The following is a 25,545-nucleotide window of genomic DNA, read 5'->3' on the forward strand; positions in this document are numbered from 1 at the left end:
AAGATTTGTCATTTGACAAAGGGTGGCATGAAAGTGGGGTGTTGATGCGGGGGGGGGGGAGAAAGAAGCCCAGTGAGGATTCCTGAGAAAAGGGTTCCCTCAGCTGAGGAAATCATTCTGGAGAGCAATGGATTTCATGCGTTTGAAGTACAGGTGGAGAAAGAGAATCTGGGGCAGTTTCTGTTTTCTGGGCTGTACAATAATTTATTCAATTCTAGGCATCCGCGTCTTTTCACATATCTTTAAATACTTGTTTCAGCATGCTCTCATTTCATTTCGATCCCAAAACATTTCCTTGCTTTGATTTCCAATTCCATTCGCACTTCCAGAGGGCCCTTTTTAGCCCTCTTCCAAAATAATACTTTTATTTCCATCCTGACTCTTCTGCAGCCTGGTGGATTGCAGCTGAAGGGCTGCTGCCCAACGGGGCTTGTTAATGGCTCTGGTTTCCCTGGAGCATAGTCCTTGATGCCGTGCTATTTAACATCCTTATAAGTACAGGATGGACTGGAACGGGTCCTTATCCAATTTGCACACATTTAGTTGGGATTAGCTAATACCTTACAGAGGGACACGGTGGCTCAGTGGGTTAGGATGCTGAGCTTGTCGATCAGAATGTCAGCAGTTTGGCGGGTCGAATCCCGAGTGCCGCGTAACAGAGTGAGCGCCTGTTACTCGTCCCAGCTTCTGCCAACCTAGCAGTTCGAAAGCACGTAAAAATGCAAGTTCCGTGCCCCTTTGGCGTCTAGTCATGCCAGCCACATGACCACGGAGACGTCCTCGGACAAGCGCTGGCTCTTCGGCTTTGAAACGGAGATGAGCACCAGCCCCTAGAGTTGGAAACGACTAGGACGCATGTGTGGGGGAACCTTTACCTTTACCTTAATACCTTACAGAACAGCCGGAGACTGACCCTCACTGGGCAGGGCAGGGCAGGGCAGAGGTGGTGGTGGTGGGGTAGATGGCCTGGAAGGGAAGGGTTCCTGCAGAGATTTCTGTTGGACAAGACAACCTACACCCTCTGATTGTCACAAGTTGCTTGGATGGAGCAATGTATCTGCTAGTGCAAAGTGCCCTCAGATCCCTTGGTTCAGTCTGCTCAACAAGAGGGGAATTCAGCATTGGGCTCTTCTCCTGGTCAACCTACCCCCTGGAGTCTGCCCCTTCTTGCCTCTGCTGAAAGGGGGTGGGGTGAGGGTGGCGTTCCAGTTTGATTGGCAGGGAGGGATCTTCAGTTATTTGGGTGGGTTGAGATGCCCAGCCCTTTTTTACGCTTAACCTCTCAACAAGCCAAGGATCCTTCTTGACTCTTACACCACATTTCAATGCAGAGGTAGGGAAGTTTTGGTCACCACGATGTAAAAAAGATGTAAAAAACCACTTATATATCGTCAGGTGCCGGGTGGGTGTGGCCAATTGGGTGGGCATGGCCCATTGGGTGGGCGTGGCTGTGGTGGTAACGGTAGACTGGGTGGGACTGAAAAGTTCAATCAATCAATTCCAATTTTGCGAGATCTTTTTTTCCCCCCGCAAGAAATCTTTTTTTTTTGCATGCAGTGGTGGAGGCCTAAAGTGAAAAGGTTTTATAAAACACAACTGAAGGCCTAGGCCTATTTTTGACTGTGCATTTTTTGTTCTTACACCACCTCAAAAGTAAACTACTTTTTGCTTTTACAACTCAGTGTACTCTTGTGGTTACTGTGTGACTCTTACTGCTCTCAGTACCCTTCCTTGTCTGTGAAACTCTTTGGTAGCACAAGGAGACCTCTGCACAACAAATTCCTTAACAGGGATGATGGTGCGCAAGCCCACAGAGAGGGCTCTGTGGGCCACCTATGGCACGCAGGCCATAGGTTCGCCACCACGGTTTTAGAGAGAATATTTAACAGTGAGGACAATTAACCAGTGGAACGGCTTGCCTTCAGAAGTCGTGGGTGCTCCATCACTGGAGGCTTCTATGAAGAGACAGGACAGCCATTTGCCTGAAATGTTTGAGCAGCAGGTAGGACTAGAAGACCTCCAAGTTATCTTCCAACTCTTATGATGAGGATGATGAAGGCACCTCTGAGCATGGATGCTTCTGGCTGCCTTGCTCAGCTCTCTGCCTTCTGGGGTTCAGAGGGATTAAGAAAGAGCCTTGATTCAATGGAATCACCTTCCCCACCAGAGGCTTTCCAGATCCCTAGACCCCCTCGATTCTACAAGATGTTCTACAGAAGAGTAAAAGAAGTCTATGACTCCAGATTTTGTGTATTAAAGAGCGTCAGCACTACATCCATGTAATCTTAGTTAGGCATTGCCTCCTTTTTTGCTTGGCCTGAGTAAGACAGACTGTCCCTTCATAGATTTCTTTCTGTGTCTTTCAAAGGAGGTTCCGAGGCACCAGATTGCACAAGGAGAATTACACAGTTTATTCTAGCTATATGCATATACAGGCGGTTCACACAAAAGGCAGTCTTGGCACGTTTAGGGTTACACACATTATTGTTATGAGACAGGCCTATAACCCATTACGGGGCTAATCTGGGCACATCGTGTGAATGCAGCAATTGGGTTTGATTAGTTTTAAGCATGCAGTATTATTCTAGGAATCATTTGATTTCTGAGATGTGGGGTGCTGGAGGATTTTAAAAAACGTGCATATGTTTAGGGGCAATAGACAGAAGAACAAGAACACATAAAAGCAGCAGATGATATATGTCAGTAAATCAGCTCTTCTTTGAAATGAATTACTCTACAACACTCATAATCTCCAATCTTTATGAGGGGTAAATATTAGATTTGTTCCTCAGATGTTTTTTCCTTGAATTTAAACTTCCCAGATGAGAGGAAGTTGCAGTGTTTTCTCCAAACCCCACCCCCCATTTTATTTTATTTTTTCCAAAAGAAGAAAGAGATGAATGTACTTAGAATCTATTATTAAGTAGTTGAAAAACAGAGTAAGAGTTTGGGTCTTGACGTTATTGTAGGGGGGGGGGGAAGTTGCTTTGAAAGGAAACCAGGGCACCTTTTAAAAGGAAAGGGAGTTATTTAAAGCTCTCCACAAGATGGCAGAATGCACTAGGAAAGTATCTCAAACTTTTCTTAGCTACATCTAGAAATTATCCATTTTGCCCAGAGATGGAGACGGCATGCTGTTGGGTACAAAATGCCAGGGAGCCTCAGTCGAAGCACTGCCTCTCTCTATTTATCACAGGGCTCTTCAAACTTAGGCCTTTGATGACGTGGGGACTTCAACTCCCAGAATTCCTCAGCCAGTGTGCCTGGCTGAGGAATTCTGGGACTTGAAGTCCACACACCATCAAAGGGCCAAGTTTGAAGAGCCCTGATTTATCATAAAGACAAGGCGGCCAAAAACTCAGCATGTAATTTTTTCTTAATAAAAACCCAGGAGGAGCCTGGCTGCACCTCTTCCAAGAAGAGGAGACTGGACAGTCACTTGTCTGAGACGGTATGGGTTCTCCTGCTTGAGCAGGGGGCTGGACTAGAAGACCTCCAAGGTCTCTTCCAGATTCTATTGTACAAAAACCAAGGGGAGGGGGGGAAATCCTCTCGGAACAGAATCATAGAGTTGGAAGGTACTAGAGCATCTCTCACAGATGACCCCATCCAGTCACCAGCCAGGGCAGGGGTAGGCCACCTTGGCTCTTTTATGACTCGTGGACTTCAATTCCCAGAATTCCTGAGCCAGCCACCCTGAGGGGAAAGGGAGAGGTTTCCAAGCTGAGCCAGGCTGGCTCAGGAATTCTGGGAGTTGTAGTCCACGAGTCATAAAAGAGCCCAGGTGGCCTACCCCTGGCCTAGGCCTAGGCCGCTTTATGACTTGTGGACTTCAACTCCCAGAATTCCTGAGCCAGCCATGCTGAGGGGAAAGGGAGGGGTTTCCAAGCTGAGCCAGGCTGGCTCAGGAATTCTGGGAGTTGAAGTCCATGAGTCATAAAAGAGCCAAGTTGGCCTACCCCTAGCCTAGGCCACTTTATGACTCGTGGACTTCAACTCCCAGAATTCCTGATCCAGCCATGCTGAGGGGAAAGGGAGAGGTTTCCAAGCTGAGCCATGCTGGCTCAGGAATTCTGGGAGTTGAAGTCCACGAGTCATAAAAGAGCCAAGTTGGCCTACCCCTGAGCCAGGACAACAAGGCCCAGCATGATCAAGCAAGACAGCGGAATTTACGTTTCTTATCCATACCTGAATCTGATGAGTCGGCGTATGAACAAAAAGGAAATGTTTTCATTTTCCAAGGCAACAGTGCCCTCATCCGGAGAAATAAATCATAGCACGGGAATAAAGAAAGGATGTGTCTCTCCATGCGTGTGTGTGTGTGTGTGTGTGTGTGTGTGTGTGTGTGTGTTGTTTCCAGAGATTTTTGGAGCTTCTTTGACAAAGGGAAAAAAGCTGCATTGTTCTAACGAAAACATTCTGGAGTTTATAACTGGCCAATACATTTCAACTGCAGAGATATCCTGTTCAGCCTTTAGCAGCATCCAGCCGCTGAAGCACCCTCGGCCACAAATCCCCGATGCTTGTGGCACGCTACCTTTGCAAGGGAGAACGCGGAGAAGTAGAGCAGGATTCCCATCTGCCTTCTGAGGCTGCCTGGAGCCATCCTGATCTCTGCCAGCCCTGCGGGAGGGAGGCAGCGGGCTCTGATTCCTCTCTGTTTGGGCAGAGCAGTTGTGGAACTGGGGAGGCTCAACCCAGAACGAGGGAAGGAAGCCCTCTTCTTGGATTAATGCAGCAACTGTGTCGAGAGGTGTGCAGGTAACACCCAGTGTGTCCTCGCTTCAGGTACGCTGCACTCCTGGCGACTGGCAGGTCAGAAAGCCCTTAATGATGTCGGTCCACTTAGATCTGCGGCCTGGCTTCCCTGCTGCCATCAATACTTGAGTTTACAGTTAATAAATAGATCAAAACAGGTAGCAGCCGGGGAGTTAAAATACTCCTTTCTGGAGACATTGCCTTCCTCCTCTTCAAACCCCCAAGCAAATGTGCGGGTGAGTGTGCAGTAGTCTACAGTACCGTGGATTAAATGCCACTTCAAAACTCTTTAAGATGTGCGGGACCCGCTGAGAACCCCACACATTTCATCCCATAATACTGTTAATGAGTAATAATGCTAATAAAAAGCTGCTGAGCACCAAGACCTGAGGAGGCAATGAACAATTCTTTAAAAGCCAAGCCTAAATAAAATGTGAACATGTTTTCCAAGCAACTCTGTACCCAGCAATATTAATATTCTGCGACAAAAGAAAATGCTTTTGAACAACAGCGGCAAAAGACTATCGGCTTCGGGCCAGGAAACCTACCAAACCTAGCTAACACAATGTTGAATTTTCTCCTGAATGCATCGATCAAAAGCAAACAAAGGACAGGACTGCACAAAACGGCAGGCTGCGCATCTAAAAAGAGCCCCTCGTGTGCCCTTTCGAAATGGGCTGCATTTCGTCTCCCTCCGTATTTCCAACAGCTCCGTGCAGAAGCGATCTTTTTATCCTGGGCTCGGAGGAATCATTTGCTCCCTCTGGAGCACAAGAGGAGCTCTGCCGATCCATTTGGAAAGATTCAAACAAAGAACCGTCATCGACCCCAACCAACTGGCGTGAAATGCCCCAGTGTCAGGCCTGCCATCCCGATGTATCGGCCCTGCTTACCTAGATGCCAGGCTGTCGGGAGAAATGGGGAGAGGGAGCTGCGGGCTGACATGAAGGGGGGACGGAGGAAAGGAAAGCAAAAATCTTTGTGCCGTCCAAAGTCACAAAACGGAGTGCAACACCCTCAAGCTCTGGGGACTGTCGGCGAAATAAGTAGTCTGAATATGATTGGACACTTACTGATAACCATGGGGAGTGGGATGGGCCCCAAAAAGGAACGTTGACCGTATGCTTTGGGCACAAAATGCCAGATTCAGCTTTCGTAAAAATATGCTTTTGGTAGCCCTGAGTCTGAGAGTCTTGCTGTGCTAATTGACCAAGTGGGGATGGCTGACACCCAGACACAATCATTGTTGGAGGAGAGCCATCATGCAACCCCTCGGGCAAATCCCAAACCAGTCCGTCTTGGGTCTGAGCTGAGGGTGCATCCCCCAATCCCTGCAACTCTCTTGGAACCCCGACAGACCCAAACGAGGGTGAACCTGCAATTTGAGGGCTGGTTTAGCTGCAGGACCAAAAGGGGGGTCTCTTAGTAGAGGAACATTCATCAAGTCTACCTCACTCCCAACCTATGGCCTCCTTCCCTTCAGCTACAGGGGGTCTGAGCCCCATAGAAAAAGATCTGGCTGATGAAAAACATTTGAAGGACGAAACCAGAAACATGCTGACCCTGGGGGTCAAGGGAATACCTTTCAGATGCATTACAGCTCAGCTGCCATAATGCCCATTGGTTGAAGTCCAACCTGTCTGAGGGTACTCGGGCTGGGCCTCTCTGATGAGATACTTTTTTAAAAAAAAATCCCATTTATATTTATATCCCGCCCTTCTCCGAAGACTCAGGGCGGCTTACAATCTAAGCACAAATCAATGTGCTTAGCAATAGCCTTCATTCTAATGTATATGCCTGCTTATTAGGGCTTTCGCCCCCCCCCCAAGCGGCATTATTACAAAGTCAGCTTATTTGCCCCCAACAATCTGGGTCCCCATTTTACCTACCTCGGAAGGATGGAAGGCTGAGTCAACCTTGAGCCTGGTGGGACTCGAACCTGCACTAATTGCAGGCAGCTGGTGTTACTTAAGGAGGCATTAGCCCACTGCTCCACCAAGGCTCTTTTCTACTTGAGCCCACAATCCAAAAGGCATGGCAGGAAAGGAAAGGAGACGAGGGAGGGAAGAGAGAAAATATTAGGCACACCTGATATTTCACCAGAGTCACGTGGATAGATTCTAATTACCGAGAAGTGCAAGGAGGAGGAGAAATTGTTCCTTCCCTTTTCCCACCATGACAAGATATACATTCTGGGCAAATTTTTAGCCACAGGCAGCCAACAGTTTCTGCAGCAGGTGAACTGAAGGCAGCGAAGGGCCACCAGCCAACGATCGCATGGACCATTCAGCTTCCGACTCCAAACACGCAGAAGGCGCGCATGGCCTGTGATACCCCGAAGCAGCCTTGGGGTCTGGACAGTCAGGCCAAGAGATTCCAGGGCAAGCGCTTGGAAAAAGTGGCAGGCATTCAATATTGCACAACAGATTGGCTCCTGGAGACTCGGGAGGAAGACGGAGCTTGGAGTTCACTGCCAATCTGAAGCAGATCAGCTCCGAGTTAAACTTTATTTCCCTAATGAGATGCACTTGTAAACAGGGGATTGCTGATCTCCTCCTGTGGGAGAAAAAAATCTGCTTCCTCCCTGCCATGGCTGGTAGCTTGAAAGGAAGTTGAAGAATGAGTTCCAGAGGACCAGACAGAATCCTCTTCCTATGCCTTCTCCCCACGTAACTCCCCGTGGAGGTCTTTCTGCAAATAGCAGAGCCTCAGTTCCCTCTGGTATTGCAGAAAGTCTCCCTGAAAGAATCCAGCATTGGTGAGCCCTGGAAACGTGTCCTGGGAATTAAGTGGGAAGCCATTTTGGTTCCCATTTATATGTTTTATTTCGACTAACAATATTTTTTGGTCAATTGTGGGTTCACCATATGCAATGTAAGACTGAATGGAATGGAGTAGAATTGAATGGAATAGAATAATGAAGAAATAGAACAGAACAGAACAGAATAGAATAATGAAGAAACAGAACAGAATAGAATAGAATAATGAAGAAATAGAACAAATAGAATAGAATAGAATAATGAAGAAATAATAGAATAAGAATAAGAATAAGAATAAGAATAAGAATTAGAATAGAATAGAATAGAATAGAATAGAATAGAATAGAATAGAATAGAATAGAATAGAATAGATCTGGAAGGCACCATGGAGGTCTTCTAGTCCAGCCCCCTACTCAACCAGGAGACCCTATAGCATTTCAGACAAGTGACTGTCCAGTCTCTTCTCAAAAACCTCCAGTGATGGACCACCCACAACTTCTGACAGCAAGCTGTTCCACCGGTTAATTGTTAATTTAATTTCATTGCTACCCATCCCCCACCTGCCCCCCTCCGTCTTTGTGGACAATCACAGCCTGAATGCCGAGAGTGAGAGAGAATTCAATTTCAGAGCCTCCTCCAGCCAAATCACTGCACAAGAGACATCAACTCTTCTCTTTTGTTAAAGAGGGGCGGGGGGAGCAGTGGAACATGCAAGCCACGGGCTCTACAGTTCATATTTCGAAAGTGACAAGCTCTTGCTTTTGCAGCTGAAAAAAACACTTCCCTGCCAGCGACCTAAGAAGTTTGCTATTCAGAGGATCATAAGCAGAAGAAGGAGAGCTGCAACAAAAGCACAACGTGACACTCGTTTGCGTTCCCCCGTTTGCTTTGGGAACCCCCTTCCCTAAACAGGCAACCCCGTTACTGGTGGGAGAACTTTGTAACCCCAGCCGGTAGGCCAGACGAGCAAAGGCAGCTGCAGAAATTGATGTGCAAGAGCAGAAAATATAGAATTAACCTTTCCTTTTTTTGGCAGCAGGCCCTGCATGCCCCCAATCTCTGTTCGGGAGCCAGTGATTTGGCAAGTAGGAGAAGAGGGGGAAAGAGCCGCCTGTAGCAACTCTTCACAGAGGCAAGTTACAGCTACACTTGCACACGGGAATGTTCACTAGGCAGGCTGGAAAATGAGCACATTTTTATTTCACGGGAGAAAAGTCCGAGGTTAGCTGAGAATGACCACAGCAGGCAAAAAAGCAGAGGGATCAGAAGCAACTTCCAACTTCCTCTCAGCTTCCCCAGTGACTTGACTCCGCTTGTGGGAAGCTTGGCAGGGAGGGGGGGTGTCAAGGACAACTCGCCACGGCCAAGTCGCCACGGCCATCTCACCGCAGCCATCTTACTGCGGTCAACTTGCCGCTGGACAAGAGTTACGCTAATATCGAAGAAATAGTCGAATAGTTAAAGAAAAGATGCCAAAGGAGGGACAAAATAAAATGTGAATGACAAAAATTAAAATTATTTTCAAAATTATTTTAAATAATTGAATTGTTGAGTTGTCCCGCAGCGAGTTGTCCCATTCCGGGCAGGGAGTGTTGGAAATCATGCTCTCACGTGACCATGGCTGGCTGTGGTGGCTCCGCAGTCTGAAGATCCTTCAAATTTCAATCCCGTAAGAGATCCTGAATTTTGGACGCCTTTGAGGTCTCTGGATCCAAACATGGCTGCTCCACGAGGCACCAAACCCTTTGGCATCCTGGTTGCTCTTTCCTGCCCTCTGTTCAGTTCTTCAGCGTCCCTTTTTTTGTCTTGTGGTGACCTGGACTAGACATGCTGTTCCCTTGGCCAGCAGAGCAGTACTCTTTCCTTGGATTCCCTGGAATGAATCCTCTCTCTATAGGTAGTCCCCAACTTATATCCCTTCGTTTAGTGACCGTTCAAATGGCCCTGAAGAAAGTAACTTTTGAGTGCTTGCAACCGTTCCAGCATTCCCGTGATCCAAATCTGGACACTTTGCAACTGGAATGTATTTACGACGGTCGCAGAGTCCCGGAAGTTGTGATCCCCTTTTGACAAGCAAAGTCAACAGGGAAGCCGGATTCACTTAACCACCATGTAACTCTCTTGCTTAGCAATGGAAATTTGAGGCTCCATTGTGGTCGTAAGACGAGGACCACCTGTATTGATCACTGATGGCTCTCCAACCTTTTAGATAGAGCTCTTTTCTAACCTGACCTGGAGATCGTGAGGGCTCAATACCCATGAACTCCTCCGCAAATCTACCCCCCCCCTTTGTATCTATAAAGAGGTGCTGGCTTGTCTGGCAAACAGATGAGAAAGTTGGTCCCGGTTTGCTTAACTGCCACAAAAAAAAGTCATAAAATTGGGTGTGGTCATATGATAACCCACTTAGCAACCCTAATTCTAGGCTCAATTATGGCTGTAAGTTGAGGACTCTCTGCACACGGGAATTTTTGAGCCTTCTCAATGCCATTCACACCATTTTAAAAAATCTTTATCACGTTTCCCTTCGTCACGAAAAGAAAGATGAGATATAAATAAAAAACATTAGAACTGCTTTTGCCTATGTTACCAGAGTTCAGAAGAGGAGAATGTGCATCTAATCCCAGTTCCACAAGAACACAAGACCTAGATTCCTTTTTGGTTCAACAACAACAACAGAGCCACAAGCTCAAAAAACAAGATTTTTCTTAGGACTGTAAAAATATACTTGACCATGTACAGGCCTAATACCTGCAAAAAACATTAAGAGGTGAACAGGATTTTCTGCAGGAAGACCGGGGAAGGAAGACAGTTGATAAATTAGAGAATATAAACTAAAAATTATGAAGAGTTAAAATCTATGCAGCTCATGGAATAGCTTTGATGTTGTTGCTGCTGCCACACTTGCATTCCTTCTAAGATTTTCTTCTAAATATGGATTGGAAGGTTAGGACAAAAAGGCTTTCACTCACCAGAGATCTCCATCTTCAATGGTTTTATCATTTGGTGCTCCAGCATGGCCGTAGTGCAAAACCGAGCTGTTATCTCCACTGAAAGAACAACACACATTATAAATGTTACGTGCATTACCAATGCAGAATGAAAGAGCTATTACATGCTAAAAATCTGTACGAAATATTACATCTTGCAAAAAACAAACATTACAGTTTTTGCCCTTTTCTACTGCTTGGTGAAATTATTAGCCCCGAATAGTATAATTTGATCTCTTAAACCGGGGGTTCCCAACTGGGGCTGCGAGACGCTATTCCAAGAGGTGCGAAAACTTGGGTTTTCAAAATTATAGTGTATATGCATAATGCTTGGCCGTTATTTCGAACTTTTGTAAGGGATGCGAGAATATATCAGAAGTGTTCTAGGGGTGCGGGGTATAGACAAGGTTGGAAGCCGCTGTCTTAAACGGACAATCTTGACATTGAAACAAAGGAAAAGCGGGCAGGAGGGAAATAAATACCAGTAAACCTTCATAGATTTAAGGAATTAGATCTGATAGACAGAGTGCCTGAAGAACTATGGACAGAGGTTCGCAACATTGTACAACAGGTAGCAACCAAAACCATCCCAAAGAAAAAGAAATGCAAGAAAGCAAAATGGCTGTCTGAGGAAGCTTTGCAAATAGCTGAGGAAAGGAGGGAAGCGAAAGGCAAGGGAGAAAAAGAAAGATATGCCCAATTAAATGCAGAATTTCAAAGAATAGCTAGAAGAGATAAGAATGTCTTCTTAAATGAACAGTGCAAAGAAATATAAGAAAACAATAGAATAGGGAGGACCAGAGATCTTTTCAAGAAAATTGGAGAGATGAAAGGAACGTTTCATGCAAAAATGGGCATGATAAAGGACCAAAATGGCAGGGACCTAACAGAGGCAGAAGAGATTAAGAAGAAGTGGCAAAATTACACAGAAGAACTATACAAGAATGAGCTTAACGTCCCTGATAATCACAATGAGGTGGTCACTGACCTCGAGCCAGACATCCTAGAATGTGAAGTGAAGTGGGCCTTAGAAAAGCTGAGCAACAACAAAGCTAGTGGAGGTGACAGTATTCCAGCTGAGCTATTCAAAATCTTAAAAGATTTTGTAAAAGTGCTACACTCAATTTGCCAGCAAATTTGGAAAACTCAACAGTGGCCACAGGATTGGAAAAGATCCGTTTACATTCCAATTCCAAAGAAAGGCAGTGCCAAAGAATGTTCAAACTATCGCACCATTGCACTCATTTCTCATGCTAGTAAAGTTATGCTTAAAATCCTACAAGCTAGACTCCAGCAGTATGTGGATCGAGAACTACCAGAAGTACAGGCAGGATTTCGAAGAGGCAGAGGAACTAGAGATCAAATTGCTAACATACGCTGGATCATGGAGAAAGCTAGAGAGTTCCAGAAAAACATCTACTTCTGCTTCATTGACTATGCTAAAGCCTTTGATTGTGTGGATCATAACAAACTGTGGCAAGTCCTTAAAGAGATGGGCATACCAGACCATCTTATTTGTCTCTTGAGAAATCTATATGCGGGCCAAGAAGCAACAGTGAGAACTGGACACGGAACCACTGATTGGTTCAAAATTGGGAAAGGAGTCCGGCAAGGCTGTATACTGTCGCCTTGCCTATTTAACTTATATGCAGAGCACATCATGAGAAAGGCAGGGCTAGATGAATCAAAAGTTGGAATTAAGATTGCCAGAAGAAACATCAACAACCTAAGATATGCAGATGATACCACTCTAATGGCAGAAAGTGAAGAAGAACTAAAGAGCCTCTTGTTGCGGGTGAAGAAGGAGAGTGCAAAACTTGGGTTGAAACTAAACATTAAGAAAACCAAGATCATGGCATCTGGCCCTCTCAATTCCTGGCAAATAGATGGGGAAGAAATGGAGGTAGTGACAGATTTTATTTTCCTGGGCTCCAAGATCACTGCAGATGGGGACTGTAGCCAAGAAATTAAAAGACGCTTGCTCCTTGGGAGGAAAGCCATGGCAAATCTAGACAGCACACTAAAAAGCAGAGACATCACCCTGTCAACAAAAGTGCGTATAGTCAAGGCTATGGTCTTCCCAGTTGCAATGTATGGCAGTGAAAGCTGGACCATAAGAAAGGCTGAGCGCCAAAGAATTGAAGCCTTTGAACTATGGTGCTGGAGAAGACTCCTGCGAGTTCCTTGGACTGCAAGGCGATCAAACCGGTCAGTCCTAGAGGAGATCAACCCTGACTGCTCTTTAGAAGGCTAGATCCTGAAGCTAAAACTCAAATACTTTGGCCACCTAATGAGAAGGAAGGACTCACTGGAGAAGAGCCTAATTGAGGGCAATAGAAGAAGGGGACGACAGAGAAGGAGGTGGCTGGATGGAGTCACTGAAGCAGTAGGCGTGAGCCTAGATGGACTCCAGAAGGTGGTAGAGGACAGGAAGGCCTGGAGGAACATTGTCCATAGGGTCGCGATGGGTCGGACACGACTTCGCAACTAACAGCAACAGCAAACCTTCAAAGCAAACTATGACTAAGGGAAATAAAAGGGGGGGGAGGAAAGAAATCCCTGGGGATTTTGCTCCACTAGTCACTGCCGACTATATGGGGCAGCTCTCATCTCTGTTTCAAGGCCACTGAACCACTGCTGTCCGAAGCCATTTCTGTGGCCATGTGGCCAGCATGATGTCGCAGAGTGCTGTTTCCTCCCCATCAAAGTGGTATCTATTTATCTACTCGCATTTGCATGCTTTTGAACTGTGAGGTGGGCAGGAGCTGGGCCAGAGGTGGGGAACGATGGCCCCTTTATGACTTGTGGACTTCAACTCCCAGAATTCTGGCAACTGAAGTCCACAAGCCACAAAGGGGCCACCGTTCCCCACCCGAACTAGGCGAAGACGGACGCTCAACCCATGGTGTGGTGCTCAGGTCTTGAACCCAGACCGTCGGATATTCAGCTAACAAGCCCAGCATCTTAACCACTAAGCCTTCATGCCGCCACATTCTCCCAAAACTTAGGATAAGTTACTACAGGTAGTCCTCAACGTATGACCACAATTTAGCCCAAAATTTATGTTGCTAAGTGAGAAATTTGTTAAATGAATTTTGACCCATTATATGACTTTTCTTGCCACAGTTCTTAAGTGAATCACCACAGTTGATATGTTAGTAACCTGGTTGTTAAGGGAATGTGGTTTCCCCATTGACTTTGCTTGTCAGAAGATTGCAAAAAGTGGTCACATGACTCCAGGATACTGCCACCGTCATAAATGTGAATCGGTTGTCAATCTTCTGAATGGGGATGTTGCAACGGTCATAAGTGTGAAAAATAATCGTAAGTCACTTTTTTCCGTGCCGTCATATAAAGTTATTTAATTCTTCTCTTTCTTTTTTGATGGTTTGTTTGGAATTTCCACTCCATCAACTGAAGAGGTGGGCAAACTCATTGCACAGAAAGCTGGGCCAAAAGGAGAGCGATTGGACCCTGCCAAATGCTCTTGCTTGAATAAACATTATTAGAGGACCTAATTATGTACTATTATACTAGGGCTGATATCTTGCCAGGGAACACGCAGGTTGGAAGCGAATGGTCACGTATGTAAGGGACTGTTGCAGCAGAACTCTGAGTCACAAAGACAAAATGCTCGCACGGCCTGAGACTTATGACTTCCTCCAAGGCCAGTTGTGTGCCAGCAGGAGATGGATGGCTGCTTGTCGGAAGGGTGGGGCACTCACAAGGATGTATGTTGCTTTTGTTGATCTGATCAACAAGTTCTACCTGTCAACTTTGAAAATGCGTGTGGCTGCAGCCATTTTCCCTACTCACTTAGCACGGAGGGAGGGGGTTTTACCAGGTGATTCGCTAGACTAAAAAGATTTTCTCCCGTGGGAACCAAGGTCATCAGCTGCTCCCGGGACTGCAGGCTGGGCGTTTCGTGAAAAGCCCACCAAGGAGATGTATTGGGGGATGTAGTAGCTCGCATAGCTTTAGTGGTGGGATTTCTTAACTTTGTATTGGGGATTGTTACGTGTCTATTCAGAATCAGTTTCCCTTTTGATGTGCTGATACTTTGTATCAATTAACAGGTTCTTTGAGGAACTTGCAAGCCTTGGAGTTCTGCTTTATTTGTCTCTGTCTGTCGCAACCACGACTCTACCATTCTCCTTCCAGTTTGGAAGCCTGCCCACAGCTGGACTAGATCAGGAATGGACAACCTGTTACCCCTCAGCAGCAGCCTGATAGGAAACATGCCAAATTAGGTATTGGCACCAAAATAGGCTTAAGTGAGTTTGGAAGAACAGGGTGTTAGATTTTGAAGCTGTAAAATGAACATTTTGGGGTGAAACTTATTTTAAGTTGTTCTTTTACTTCTTTAAAAAATCTCTGGAAGTCAAATAGCTGGCATACCAGGAGAAATGTTTGTGCTCTGAATCTCCCCGTATGTATTAGTCTTCTGTCTGCAAGAAGACAGTTTTCGTTGCTCCAGAATGCCTTCTCCCAACTCCACCAGCACTGCTGTCTTAGCCCACGGTTCCCCATCTAAGGCAAAACCAGGCCGCCTCTAGACAGCCTAGGGTGGAGAAGAAAAAAAGCTCAGTGGCACATTCCGACCTGGGAACGTGCTGGAATGGGATAACTTGCCACGGTCAATTTGCCGCGGCCAACTCACCGTGGCTGACTTGCTGCAGGACAGCTCGCCACAGGACAATTTAACAAATCCATTTAATTATTCCAAATAACTAATTTTAATTTTTGTCATTCACGTTCCATTCCGTCCCTCCTTTTGCATCTTTTCTTTAAGGATACCATTCCGCCATTTCTTTGATGTTAGTCCAACAGCAAATGTCCCGAGGCAAGTTGGCTGTGGTGAATTGTCACGGGCCTGGAATCTATGCTGGTGACGGGGACCTTAAGTGGCAAAGACGCTTTCAGTCTGGCACACTGAGGAAAGCCAGCCTCAATCTGAAGCATTTGCTCAACTTGAATCTGGACACGCTACCGTTTTAGCCTAATGTCTTTTCTGTAAAAGTCTTAAGAATCTTTCCCAAGTTTCACTGCAAGCCAATTCAGTCCAGAGAAAACTAGGAGATGCTCTTTTCCAGTGCTTAAAGAGCTCATCAGAAAGAAGGAAATTGGAACCACTGGTTTCATAAGCCGTTACTGAGGAAGCATCTCTTGGCCCGTCATAGTACAACAAAAACCTCGGCATCTCAATTAAGGGCAACGTTTTCCAGATTGCTTTGATTCTGGACAGAGAGGCTCTAAAACAAAGGGCTTACAGAAAAGTGGTTAAGGAGGTTGTACAAATTACTAGTTTACAGTCTGTCACTGCACGTTTTTTTTGTTCGTCAGAAAAGTTCATTTCTAACTGTACATTTTCCCCTGCTCTCTGCACCTGTTGTGATAACTTATCTGGTAACCATAGTGAATCCCATATGACTAGCTATGTTATGGTTTCAGTCTGTTTAGTGCGCATGTCTATCCTATGAAAGAAAAATCAGAGACCTTTCAGATCTTTAAAGACTTTGCTAGTCTTGTCTATACCCAATTCGAGGTCAACATTGCCAGAATCCAGAGTGATCGCGGTGCTGAATTCATGTCTCAGCGTTTCCAGGACTGGATGCGTGAGAATGGGATAGTACATCAGACATCTGCTCCTTATACTCCAGCTGAAAATGGGGTGGCAGAACGCAGAAATGGGGTTTTGCAAACCATGATGCGTTGCCTCCTTGAAGATGCTAACCTCAGTCTTCCATACTGGGGTGAAGCTATCAAATATGCTAACCATATCATCAACCGCACTTGGAGTAGTGCGATAAATCAGACCCCTTATTTCATGTTGTATGGACACAAGCCTGATCTCTCACATCTCCATATTTTTGGTTCCTATGCTATGGTCAATATTCCTTTAGCCCAAAGAAAGAAAGGGGGTCCTGCAGCAAAAAGGATGAGATTTATGGGCATTGATGATAATTCAAAATGGAGCAAATACATTGACTCTCATCATGTTATTGTGGTTTCACAATCTGCTACTTTTGAGGAAGATGCTGACTGGTCCAGGATTCATTCTAACGATCCTGGAGTTTATTTTCCTAGAGATGATGTTGCTGATGCCACGCAACCTGATCAAGATTCACAGGAGAATGTTCCTTCCACGAGTTCTTCTCAACCTACTGTTCCGTCTTCGCAAGCCGCTGATGTTGCTGCTGGCGACGATGATGAAGACGAGGACGACGCGGAAGAAGAATGGACGGTTGGCCCGAGGCGTTCCAAGAGGTCCACAAAGGGAATCCCTCCAAAACGGTATTCGTGGCAAGTAACAAAAACACCTGTACCTTTGATTTGTAATGTTACACTTCCTCCTGAGAAGTTCACACAGATCAAACATCTTCCTGAATCAGAACAAGATAAATGGTTTGAGGCAATGCAGGCTGAAATGGACAGTTTAAAGAAACTTCAAGTGTTTACGCCTGCAAGCCCTCCAGCAAACAAGAAAGTTATTGGTACTCGATGGGTCTACAGAATCAAAAAGAAGCCGAATGGTGAGTCGTTGTACAAGGCCAGACTGGTAGCCCAGGGTTTCGCTCAACGTTATCCTGAGGACTATACAAATACATACTCACCCACGGTGCGGACTGAAAGTGTGAAAATTGCTTTAGCCACTGCAACTATACTTGGCCTGGAAGTTTTCCAGTTTGACGTTGAAACGGCTTATCTTCACGCTGATCTTGATGAAGACATCTACGTCAAAGGTCCTCCAGGTTTCCGACAGCAAGAAAGGGATACCTGGTTTCTACACAAAAGTCTTTATGGTCTGAAACAGTCTGGTTTAATGTGGTACTTATGTCTTTCTGACAAACTAAATTCAATGGGCTTTATTAAGTCCGAGACAGATGAATGCGTGTTTACTAAAAGATCCGGTAATAGGTATGAGATAATTCTTGTTTATGTCGATGATATTGTTTATATTGGTCCAAATAAGCAGATGAGTGAGGTTTTTGCTAAAGCTTTACAAAAGTTTTTCACGTTGAAGTCTTTAGGGTGTATTAACACTTATTTAGGTGTTCAAATTGCCAAAACTCAGAAGGGGTTCAGTCTTACACAAGAAGAGAAGATTGAACAACTGTTACATCACTGTAACATGGAGGACGCTAAGCCTGTGAGTATACCCATGCAAACTGATTTTCACATTTTGGCACATGAACCAAGTCCTGAGTTCGAAGATCAAACACTATATCGCTCAGTCATTGGGTCGCTGCTGTATATTAGTAGTTGGACTAGACCCGACATTGCACTTAGTGTTAATCTTTTATCACGACACGTAGGCAAGGCAAAACAGTTTCATTGGACATGTGTTAAAAAGTTATTGAGGTATCTAAAACACACCAAAGACATGAAGTTGTTGTTGGAACCCACACATACTGACTATGCAGAGTTATGTTGTTATGCAGATTCAGATTGGGCGAGTGATAAGAAGTCACGGAAAAGTACATCAGGTTACATGATGTTTTTAAATGGATGTCCTGTTTACTGGCATGTGCGTAAACAGAATTTTGTTTCTTGTTCCTCTACAGAAGCTGAGTATGCTTGTGTGTCTGATGCATGCAATTCTTTAACCTGGTTTGATGCTTTAGTCACAGATATCTGGACACATCCGATTCGACCAATCACAGTGATGGAAGATAATGAATCTGTGGTTTATATTTCTGAAACACGTTTTACAGGTTCAAGGTCCAGACACATTGACATCCGATATCAAAACATAAGGCAACTGGTGAAACAAGGTTTTGTGACATTACAGTATGTGCCTACACGTGATCAAATCGCTGACATGCTGAACAAACCACTTCCTACAGCCCAGCATGAGTATCTGCGTGAGAAGATGTGCCTTACTTGAGTCTTCACTTTGCTGACGAAAGAAGGGGAATGTCACTGCACGTTTTTTTTGTTCGTCAGAAAAGTTCATTTCTAACTGTACATTTTCCCCTGCTCTCTGCACCTGTTGTGATAACTTATCTGGTAACCATAGTGAATCCCATATGACTAGCTATGTTATGGTTTCAGTCTGTTTAGTGCGCATGTCTAGAGAAAGTTCTGGGTTGTTATCTGTATTGTTTTATTCTCTTTGCTGTTACTGTCTGTTACGTTAGGATGTAGTGAGCTAGCTCTGTATAATATATATTTAGTTTTTTATATTTTTGTAAGTAAAAGGTATTTAGTAAGATTATGCGTCGTGTTTTTCTTGCCTTCCTGCAAGTGTATCATGCATTCTCTGAAGCACGGTCCGTCGCCCTCTACAAAGGTGATTTTTACCTTGACACAGTCTACAAATTAACTTTCCAAGAAAAGTGGGAGAACTTCCATAAGAGAAGCGCCAAAGGTTTAATTGCTCCCCAAGATCCACATTTCCTGGACAAACAAGCAAAACATCTCTGCCATTATTTTCCTCATGCATTTTTCATCCAGGATCCACTGAGAAATATTATTTTGCTGCTTTGACTAGTTGGCTTAAAAAAATCATTTAGATTGTCTCCCTAAAGCAAACATATGTGAGTCTGTCTGCAAGCACACTATAAATGCCAACACAATTTAGCCCAGCGGCCCCCAACCTTTCGGGCACCAGGGACCGGCTCCACGGAGAGAGGTTTTCCTGTGGACCAGAGGGGGTGTCATTCTACGTGGTGCCTGCATCCTGTGAATGTGGCCTCACTTGTTTGCGTGGTCCAGTTTTTGGCAGGCTGGGGGTTGGGGACCCCTGATTTAGCAGACAAGGAGTATTGCAGGGATATGCTAATGAAGAAAAAAAGGCCCATACATTTTAGAGAGGTAATAAACTTTGGAGAATCTGAGCTACGCAACCTGGCATAAGGTAAATTCCCATTACCGAGCTAGAATGATCAAAATGTTTAGAAAATAATTCGTTACATTCATATGCCAATAAAGTACGAGAGTCTGTGAGGTGGAGAGTTTGGAAGCCAGCTGCATGATCAATCAGAATAGAACTGGAAAGGACCTGGGAGGTCATCTAGTCCAGCCCCTTGCTCAAGCAGGAGACCATAAACCATTTCAGATAGGTGGCCGTCCAGTCTTTTCTTAAAAGCCTCCAGTGATGGGGCGCCCATGATTTCTGGTGTCAAGCTGTTCCACTGGTTAATTGTCCTCACTGTTAGAAAAATTCTCCTTAATTCCAGGTTGCTTCTCTCTTTGATCGGTTTCCAACCATTGTTTCTTGTCCTGCCTTCTGGTGCTTTGGTGAATAACGTGACCCCCCTTTTTTGTTGCAGCCCCTCAAATACTGGAATACTGCTGTCATGACCCCCAGTCCTTCTTTTTCTCTAGACTAGCCAAACCCAAGTCCTGCAGCCGTTCTTCATACGTTTTAGTCTCCAGGCCTTCAATCGTCTTAGTTGCTCTTCTCTGTACTCTTTCCAGAGTCTCAACGTCATTTTTATAATGTGGTGACCAAAACTGGATGCAGTACTCCAGGTGTAACCTTACTAAGGCTTTATAAAGCGATAGTAATGATTTTGATTCTATGCCTGTTTATACAACCAAGATTTGTATTGGCTCACAAGAGGATTTTTCTTTCCTAAGGAGCATCTACTATCCACAAATATAACACAATTCTTTCATTAATATGCCCGATTTGATCTTCTGAATATTTGGCCTTTTGATTCACAACACCCTTCTATTTATCCACATTTTTAATTTGCAATGAGCCAACACACTCAAAATGCTGAGCGAGTCGGAGTTATTAAAGAATGAAAGATCATGCTCCCTGCTTGGTAGCAAGATCTCTTGCAAATTAAAGAATGGCGGGAGGAGAAAATTGAGAAGGAAAAATCCTCCTTCGTGAAACAGTGAGAAATGGAAGCTTTTACCTTGGAGACGCATGACATTTTTTAAAAAGGGGACTCTACGTTCTGAACAAAACCATATTTAGCCTGACTCATAAGGTAGCACAAGCAAGGTTAAAGTGAAAAGAAAATGTATTTCACCAAGCGTCTTTGAAATAGGAAGGGAAAGCAGTGTACTTTTTTTTAAAAAAAAATCCACCTATGTCCAGATTTAATTCATGAATAAGAGACGATCCCGAGTGCCTGAAATAATCTTGTCATTAAACTTTCTAACCTCCTCCAACAGTCTCTTGACCTTCAAATGTGTTGGAGCCTGTGTCAAATTCCAGGTTGGGAAAGGGTGAATAAGTGAGGGAAGATTTCAACTGGATTCCAAAGTCCATCCAAAGCCTCCTCTGCCTCTCTCCAGACTTATCCACGAGGCAGCCATACCTGAACATCAATCCGATCTCTTGTAAAGCCTTTGTCCGAGGGGCTGCTATAGCCAACATGGGATCTTGCATCAGGAGTCTGGCATCTGAGGGGCTGAAGTGTACAATATTGTACTCACAGGATTCTGGCTAATGTCAAAACCAGGGGTAGGCCACCTTGGCTCTTTTATGACTCGTGAACTTCAACTCCCAGAATTCCTGAGCCAGCCACCCTGAGGGGAAAGGGAGAGGTTTCCAAGCTGAGCCAAGCTGGCTCAGGAATTCTGGGAGTTGAAGTCCACGAGACATAAAAGAGCCAAGGTGGCCTACCCCTGGTCAAGACCATCCTTGATTAGGAATTAGGAAATTCTTGGAAACCGCTTTTGGACTTTGTGCTTGAGGTGGAAAGAACAATTAATTTTGGATTTTGCTGATTAGGAAGGTTTCTTGTTATGGAAATAGCTAGCATATATAGGTAGTCAACTTAAAACAATTGGCTTAGTGACTGTTCAAAGTTACAATGGCACTGGAAAAAGTGACTTATGACCATTTTTTCACGCTTTATGACCATTGCAGCATCCCCACGGTCACATGATCTACATTCTTGGCAACTGACTCACATTTATGACAGTGGCAGTGAGCAGCTTTTATGACCTTCTGGCTGGCAAAGTCAATGGGGGGAACCCAGATCCACTTAACAACTGGGTTACTAATTTAACAACTGCAGTGATTCACTTAACAAATACGGCAAGAAAAGTCATAAAATGGGGCAAAACTACTTAACAAATTTTTCACTTAGCAACATAAATTTTGGGCTCAGTTGTGGTCCTAAGTTGAGAACTGCCTGCATTATTATATAAAAGTTTAAAAAAACGGAAGTCTTATGTTATTACCTTATTCTACTGTGCCAAAAGGAGTCAGAAATCGAATACTTCTCTTTTCCCCTTCCCCCTACACTTTTTCCTTTACCATTTTCTTCCCCCATTTCCCCGTTACCTTTATTGTTCTTTGTTATTTCTGTTTTATATTTTGATAAACTAATAAAATATTTACCTCAGCAATTGTGAATTAGAAAATTAAAACTATCAGTCTGCATTGTGAACAGATTTCCAGTCGCATGATGGTGAAGAGGCACGTAGAGGATTAAAACAGTTTTCCCCCGGTCGTCTAGCTGAAGACCTAACTGGTCTGAAATAAACTATCCCAGCGGTCTGCAACTGTCTTTGGAGGACTGCAACCTCTGTGCAGACTCCCCTGGGCCAACAGGCTAGCTTTTCAACCATATTAGGGGAAGCTAAAAGTACATGCAGTAGTTTCGTAAAGACCTGTACACAGAGGCACATTTTCAAAGAAGGCAGGAATCATTTACTGCGCCATAAATTGAGAAGGGGAAAAAGCTTCTCTTTTCTGCTTTTCTTTATTTCTGCAGGAACTGGCATCTTTATTTAAAGCCCTTGCCAGCCAATCCTGACTCTGTTTTGCCATGTCGCTTCGTACTGTTGAAATCATGCTCTTTCTCAGAGTTCTGCACTCTTGTTATCTTGCCAGAGACCAAATCTGCCCAGCAGCTGGAGTTTGCAACAGCACCTACCCACCTCCTCATCTGAGGGACATTACTATCCAACCCAACCAGAGAACATGACCAGCCTTTAGGCAGGGATCAGCAGCATCCAAAAAAGCAATAGCAGTTGCCCTTAGACTTATGTACCGCTTCGCAGTGCTTTACAGCCCTCTCTGAGCGGTTTACAGAGTCAGCATATTGTCCCAAACAATCTGGGTCCTCATTTTTACTGACCTTGGAAAGATAGGAGGCCGAGTCAACCTTGAGCTGGTGAGAATCGAACTGCTGACAGTGGGAAAAGTCAGCCTGCAATATTGCCCTCTAACCACCATGCCACCATGGCTCTTTCCAAATCCCACGATGGCTTCAATATCATTTTTTAAATGGTAGGATAAATCAAAGGCTCTTCTTAATTCCATCTGTGTTGGTGGACTTTTGCAACAACCAATTGAGGCAGCAATTTCTATTCCCTCAAACTGCACACCAGTGCTGAAACAATGGAGGATAAATGTTTGGGGCACCTCCGCCTTCCAGCCTCTCTCTCCCATTTCACTGAGCTGGTCCTTCAGGTGGCAGGGCCAATCCTCAGCAAACAAGGGCTTTTTGCTGCCCCCTCTTTACACTGTTGCAGCAACCCAGCCAGGAGAGCTGGGGGTACAATTCTCCAATCCTTTAACATGCTGGGGGAGAGGTAGGCGAGGGAAAGCTGAATGCAGAGGAGCCATAGGGAAGCTTGTTGCTGCCCCATACATAAGCTCGGGTGATGGAGGGCGGGTGGGCGCACTATTCCTTCTCTCTGCTTCTCCCCGGAAAGAAGAGCAAGAGGAACAGATTCCCCCTCCCTCCCTTGGTAGCTGTTTCCAGATGGAGCTTGGAAGCTCCTCATGTAGGGCTGGCTCTAAAAGAAGCCAAGCTGTTTCCCATCATTTAGGGAAAGTGCAGCTTCTGGCGTGGCCAATCCAGTGCAGGCCAAGCAAACCCGCCCACTTCCCATTTGCACTCACAGGATGTTTTATACAGAATTCGGCTAATCAATTAACCCCAGATTAAATATGCATGAAAGGATTTCAGCACTTGATGGCTGCTCAGCCATCTCTGCACTTCCCCTAATTTTGCCAGCATGACTTCTTTTATTTTTAATGAAGACTCTTTAAGTCCCATTTCCTCCTTGCTGGAAATATTGATCAGCGAGATGTTATTTTTATTGTGCCAACTTAGCAGCTTTACGATGGCACAAGTTAGTTCAGCTCAGCTCTCTGCCAGGAACCACGGCAACAATTAAAAAGGTGCCCCACAGAAGCTGCTCAGTGGATTTGATAGCCTTCTGTTGTGCCGTATGACAGGTTATGGCTGAATCCCCCCCCTATTTTAGAAAAACAATCCCCCCTCCCCAAAGAAGAGCTAATTGTGCTTTCCAGACTGAACACACCGGAGGAAAAGCTCCAGGCCAATTCACTGAATACTGAGTGTTTTGTAACCTCCAGCCCTCTCTATAGCCCCCAAGCACCAAATCCAAAAGTGACAGTATGTTCCACTGTGAGCTGGGAAACACACCTACACCCTGTAAGCCACAAAAGATGTTTCTAAGAATTGACCTTGCAAAGAGTGTCACCCAAATCCCAACCCCCCACCCCCACCCCCACCCCCGCCAAAGCCCAAGAAAAAAGTATCAGCAAGACCCAGCTCAGTTGATCCCCATCACTGCCTTGCCTCTTGGGGCCCTCAGCCAGCCAAAGGTTGCCCACCCTTTGCAATGGAAAGTCACCAGCCACTGTCAGGTAGACATTGTAGGAAGAGAGCTATGATAGTGAAAAAGAATCTAGAAGTATCTGGTAGCACCTTTTCTAATGAGCAAATGTTGCGTTAGGCACACGTTTTTGTGAGTTGCAGAGAACAAACAACCTGAAGGGCTTTATAGGGGCCACCCTCACCCTGAATTGCACCTACGGGGAGCCGATGTAGCTCATGGAGTACTGGAGCCACACGGGCGTACCGAGGTGCACCCAATCTGCCTGTGATGACACATTCTAGACCAACTGCTGCTTTCTAGTAGTCTTCAGGGGCGGCCTCACACAAAGCACATTGCAGTCATCCGTTTGGGAATTGACCAAGGTGTGAATGATTGTGATTGGCACTTCTTGATCCAGGAACAGGCACAGCTGGCCACAAGACAAATCAAGCAGAGGACTTCCTGGCCACTGATGAAGAATCCCTGCTTCCACGGGATCCTGAAACCCAAAGTCAGGCTTGCTTGGGATGAGGTGAAGCCACTTCCTCCCACTTGGACAGTCTCCCCGCCCCCTTCACCCTCCTCTCTATTTAGGCTGCTTGGCACTGCTGGGAATTGAGTGGCATAGAAATGTGAGTAATAAATAAATCATTGGCAGTTTTACGCATCAGAATAAATCACACTCTTCAGATTGCAAAAACACTGTGGAATGGAATGGAATAGAATGGAATAGAAAATATGGAACGGAATAGAATAGAATAGAATAGAATAGAATAGAATAGAATAGAATAGAATAGAATAGAATAGAATAGAATAGAATAGAATAGAATAGAATAGAATAGAATAGAATAGAATAGAATAGAATAGAATAGAATAGAATAGAATAGAAAATATAGAATGGAATGGAATGGAATGGAATAGAGCTGGAAGGGACCTTGGAGGTCTTCTAGTCCAGCCCTCCCCCACTCAAGCAGGAGAACCTATACCATCTCAGACAAATGGTTGTCCAGTCTCTTCTTAAAAACTTCCAGGGTTGGAGCACTGGAAGTTTTTAAGAAGAGACTGGACATGGGGGAGCAGACAAAAACCAACCCTGGTTTCTGAGCAATGAAGTGATCTCCAGCGCAATCTCAAAACCTACCTTTTTGAACAAGCTGGCCTGGCCTGATGGGATGGGGTTGGGTTTTATAAATCTGTTTTAACTTTTTTATGTGTACTAACTTATTCATGGGCATTGTTGTTTAATCACTTTTAATTTTTGTATCTCGTTTTTTAATATGTATTGCCCTGTTCACTGCCCTGAGTCCTTCGGGAGAAGGGCGGTATACAAAATAAATAAATAAATAAATAAATAAATAAATAAATAAATAAATAAATAAATAAATAAATAAATAAATAAATAAATAAATAAATAAATAAATAAATAAATAAACTGGTAGGTGAGTGTTACCATTTGGACATACGTACAGTAAATTCTATTTTGTAACAGC

The 25,545-nt window shown here is 44.7% G+C and overlaps 1 protein-coding gene across 1 annotated transcript in view; it reads right to left on the minus strand.

The window, feature by feature from the left end:
- The window catches only part of PEPD (peptidase D), a 178,911-nt gene that overhangs the window by 25,463 nt on the left and 127,903 nt on the right, over nt 1-25,545 (minus strand). The window contains exon 11 of the mRNA XM_081335811.1: nt 10,490-10,567. Coding sequence (XP_081191937.1) covers nt 10,490-10,567 — 78 coding nt within the window. The remainder of the gene's footprint in view (nt 1-10,489; nt 10,568-25,545) is intronic.

This window comes from Vipera berus (assembly GCF_964194415.1).
Source record: "Vipera berus genome assembly, chromosome: 10".
In the NCBI taxonomy this organism is placed as follows: Eukaryota; Metazoa; Chordata; class Lepidosauria; order Squamata; family Viperidae; genus Vipera; species Vipera berus.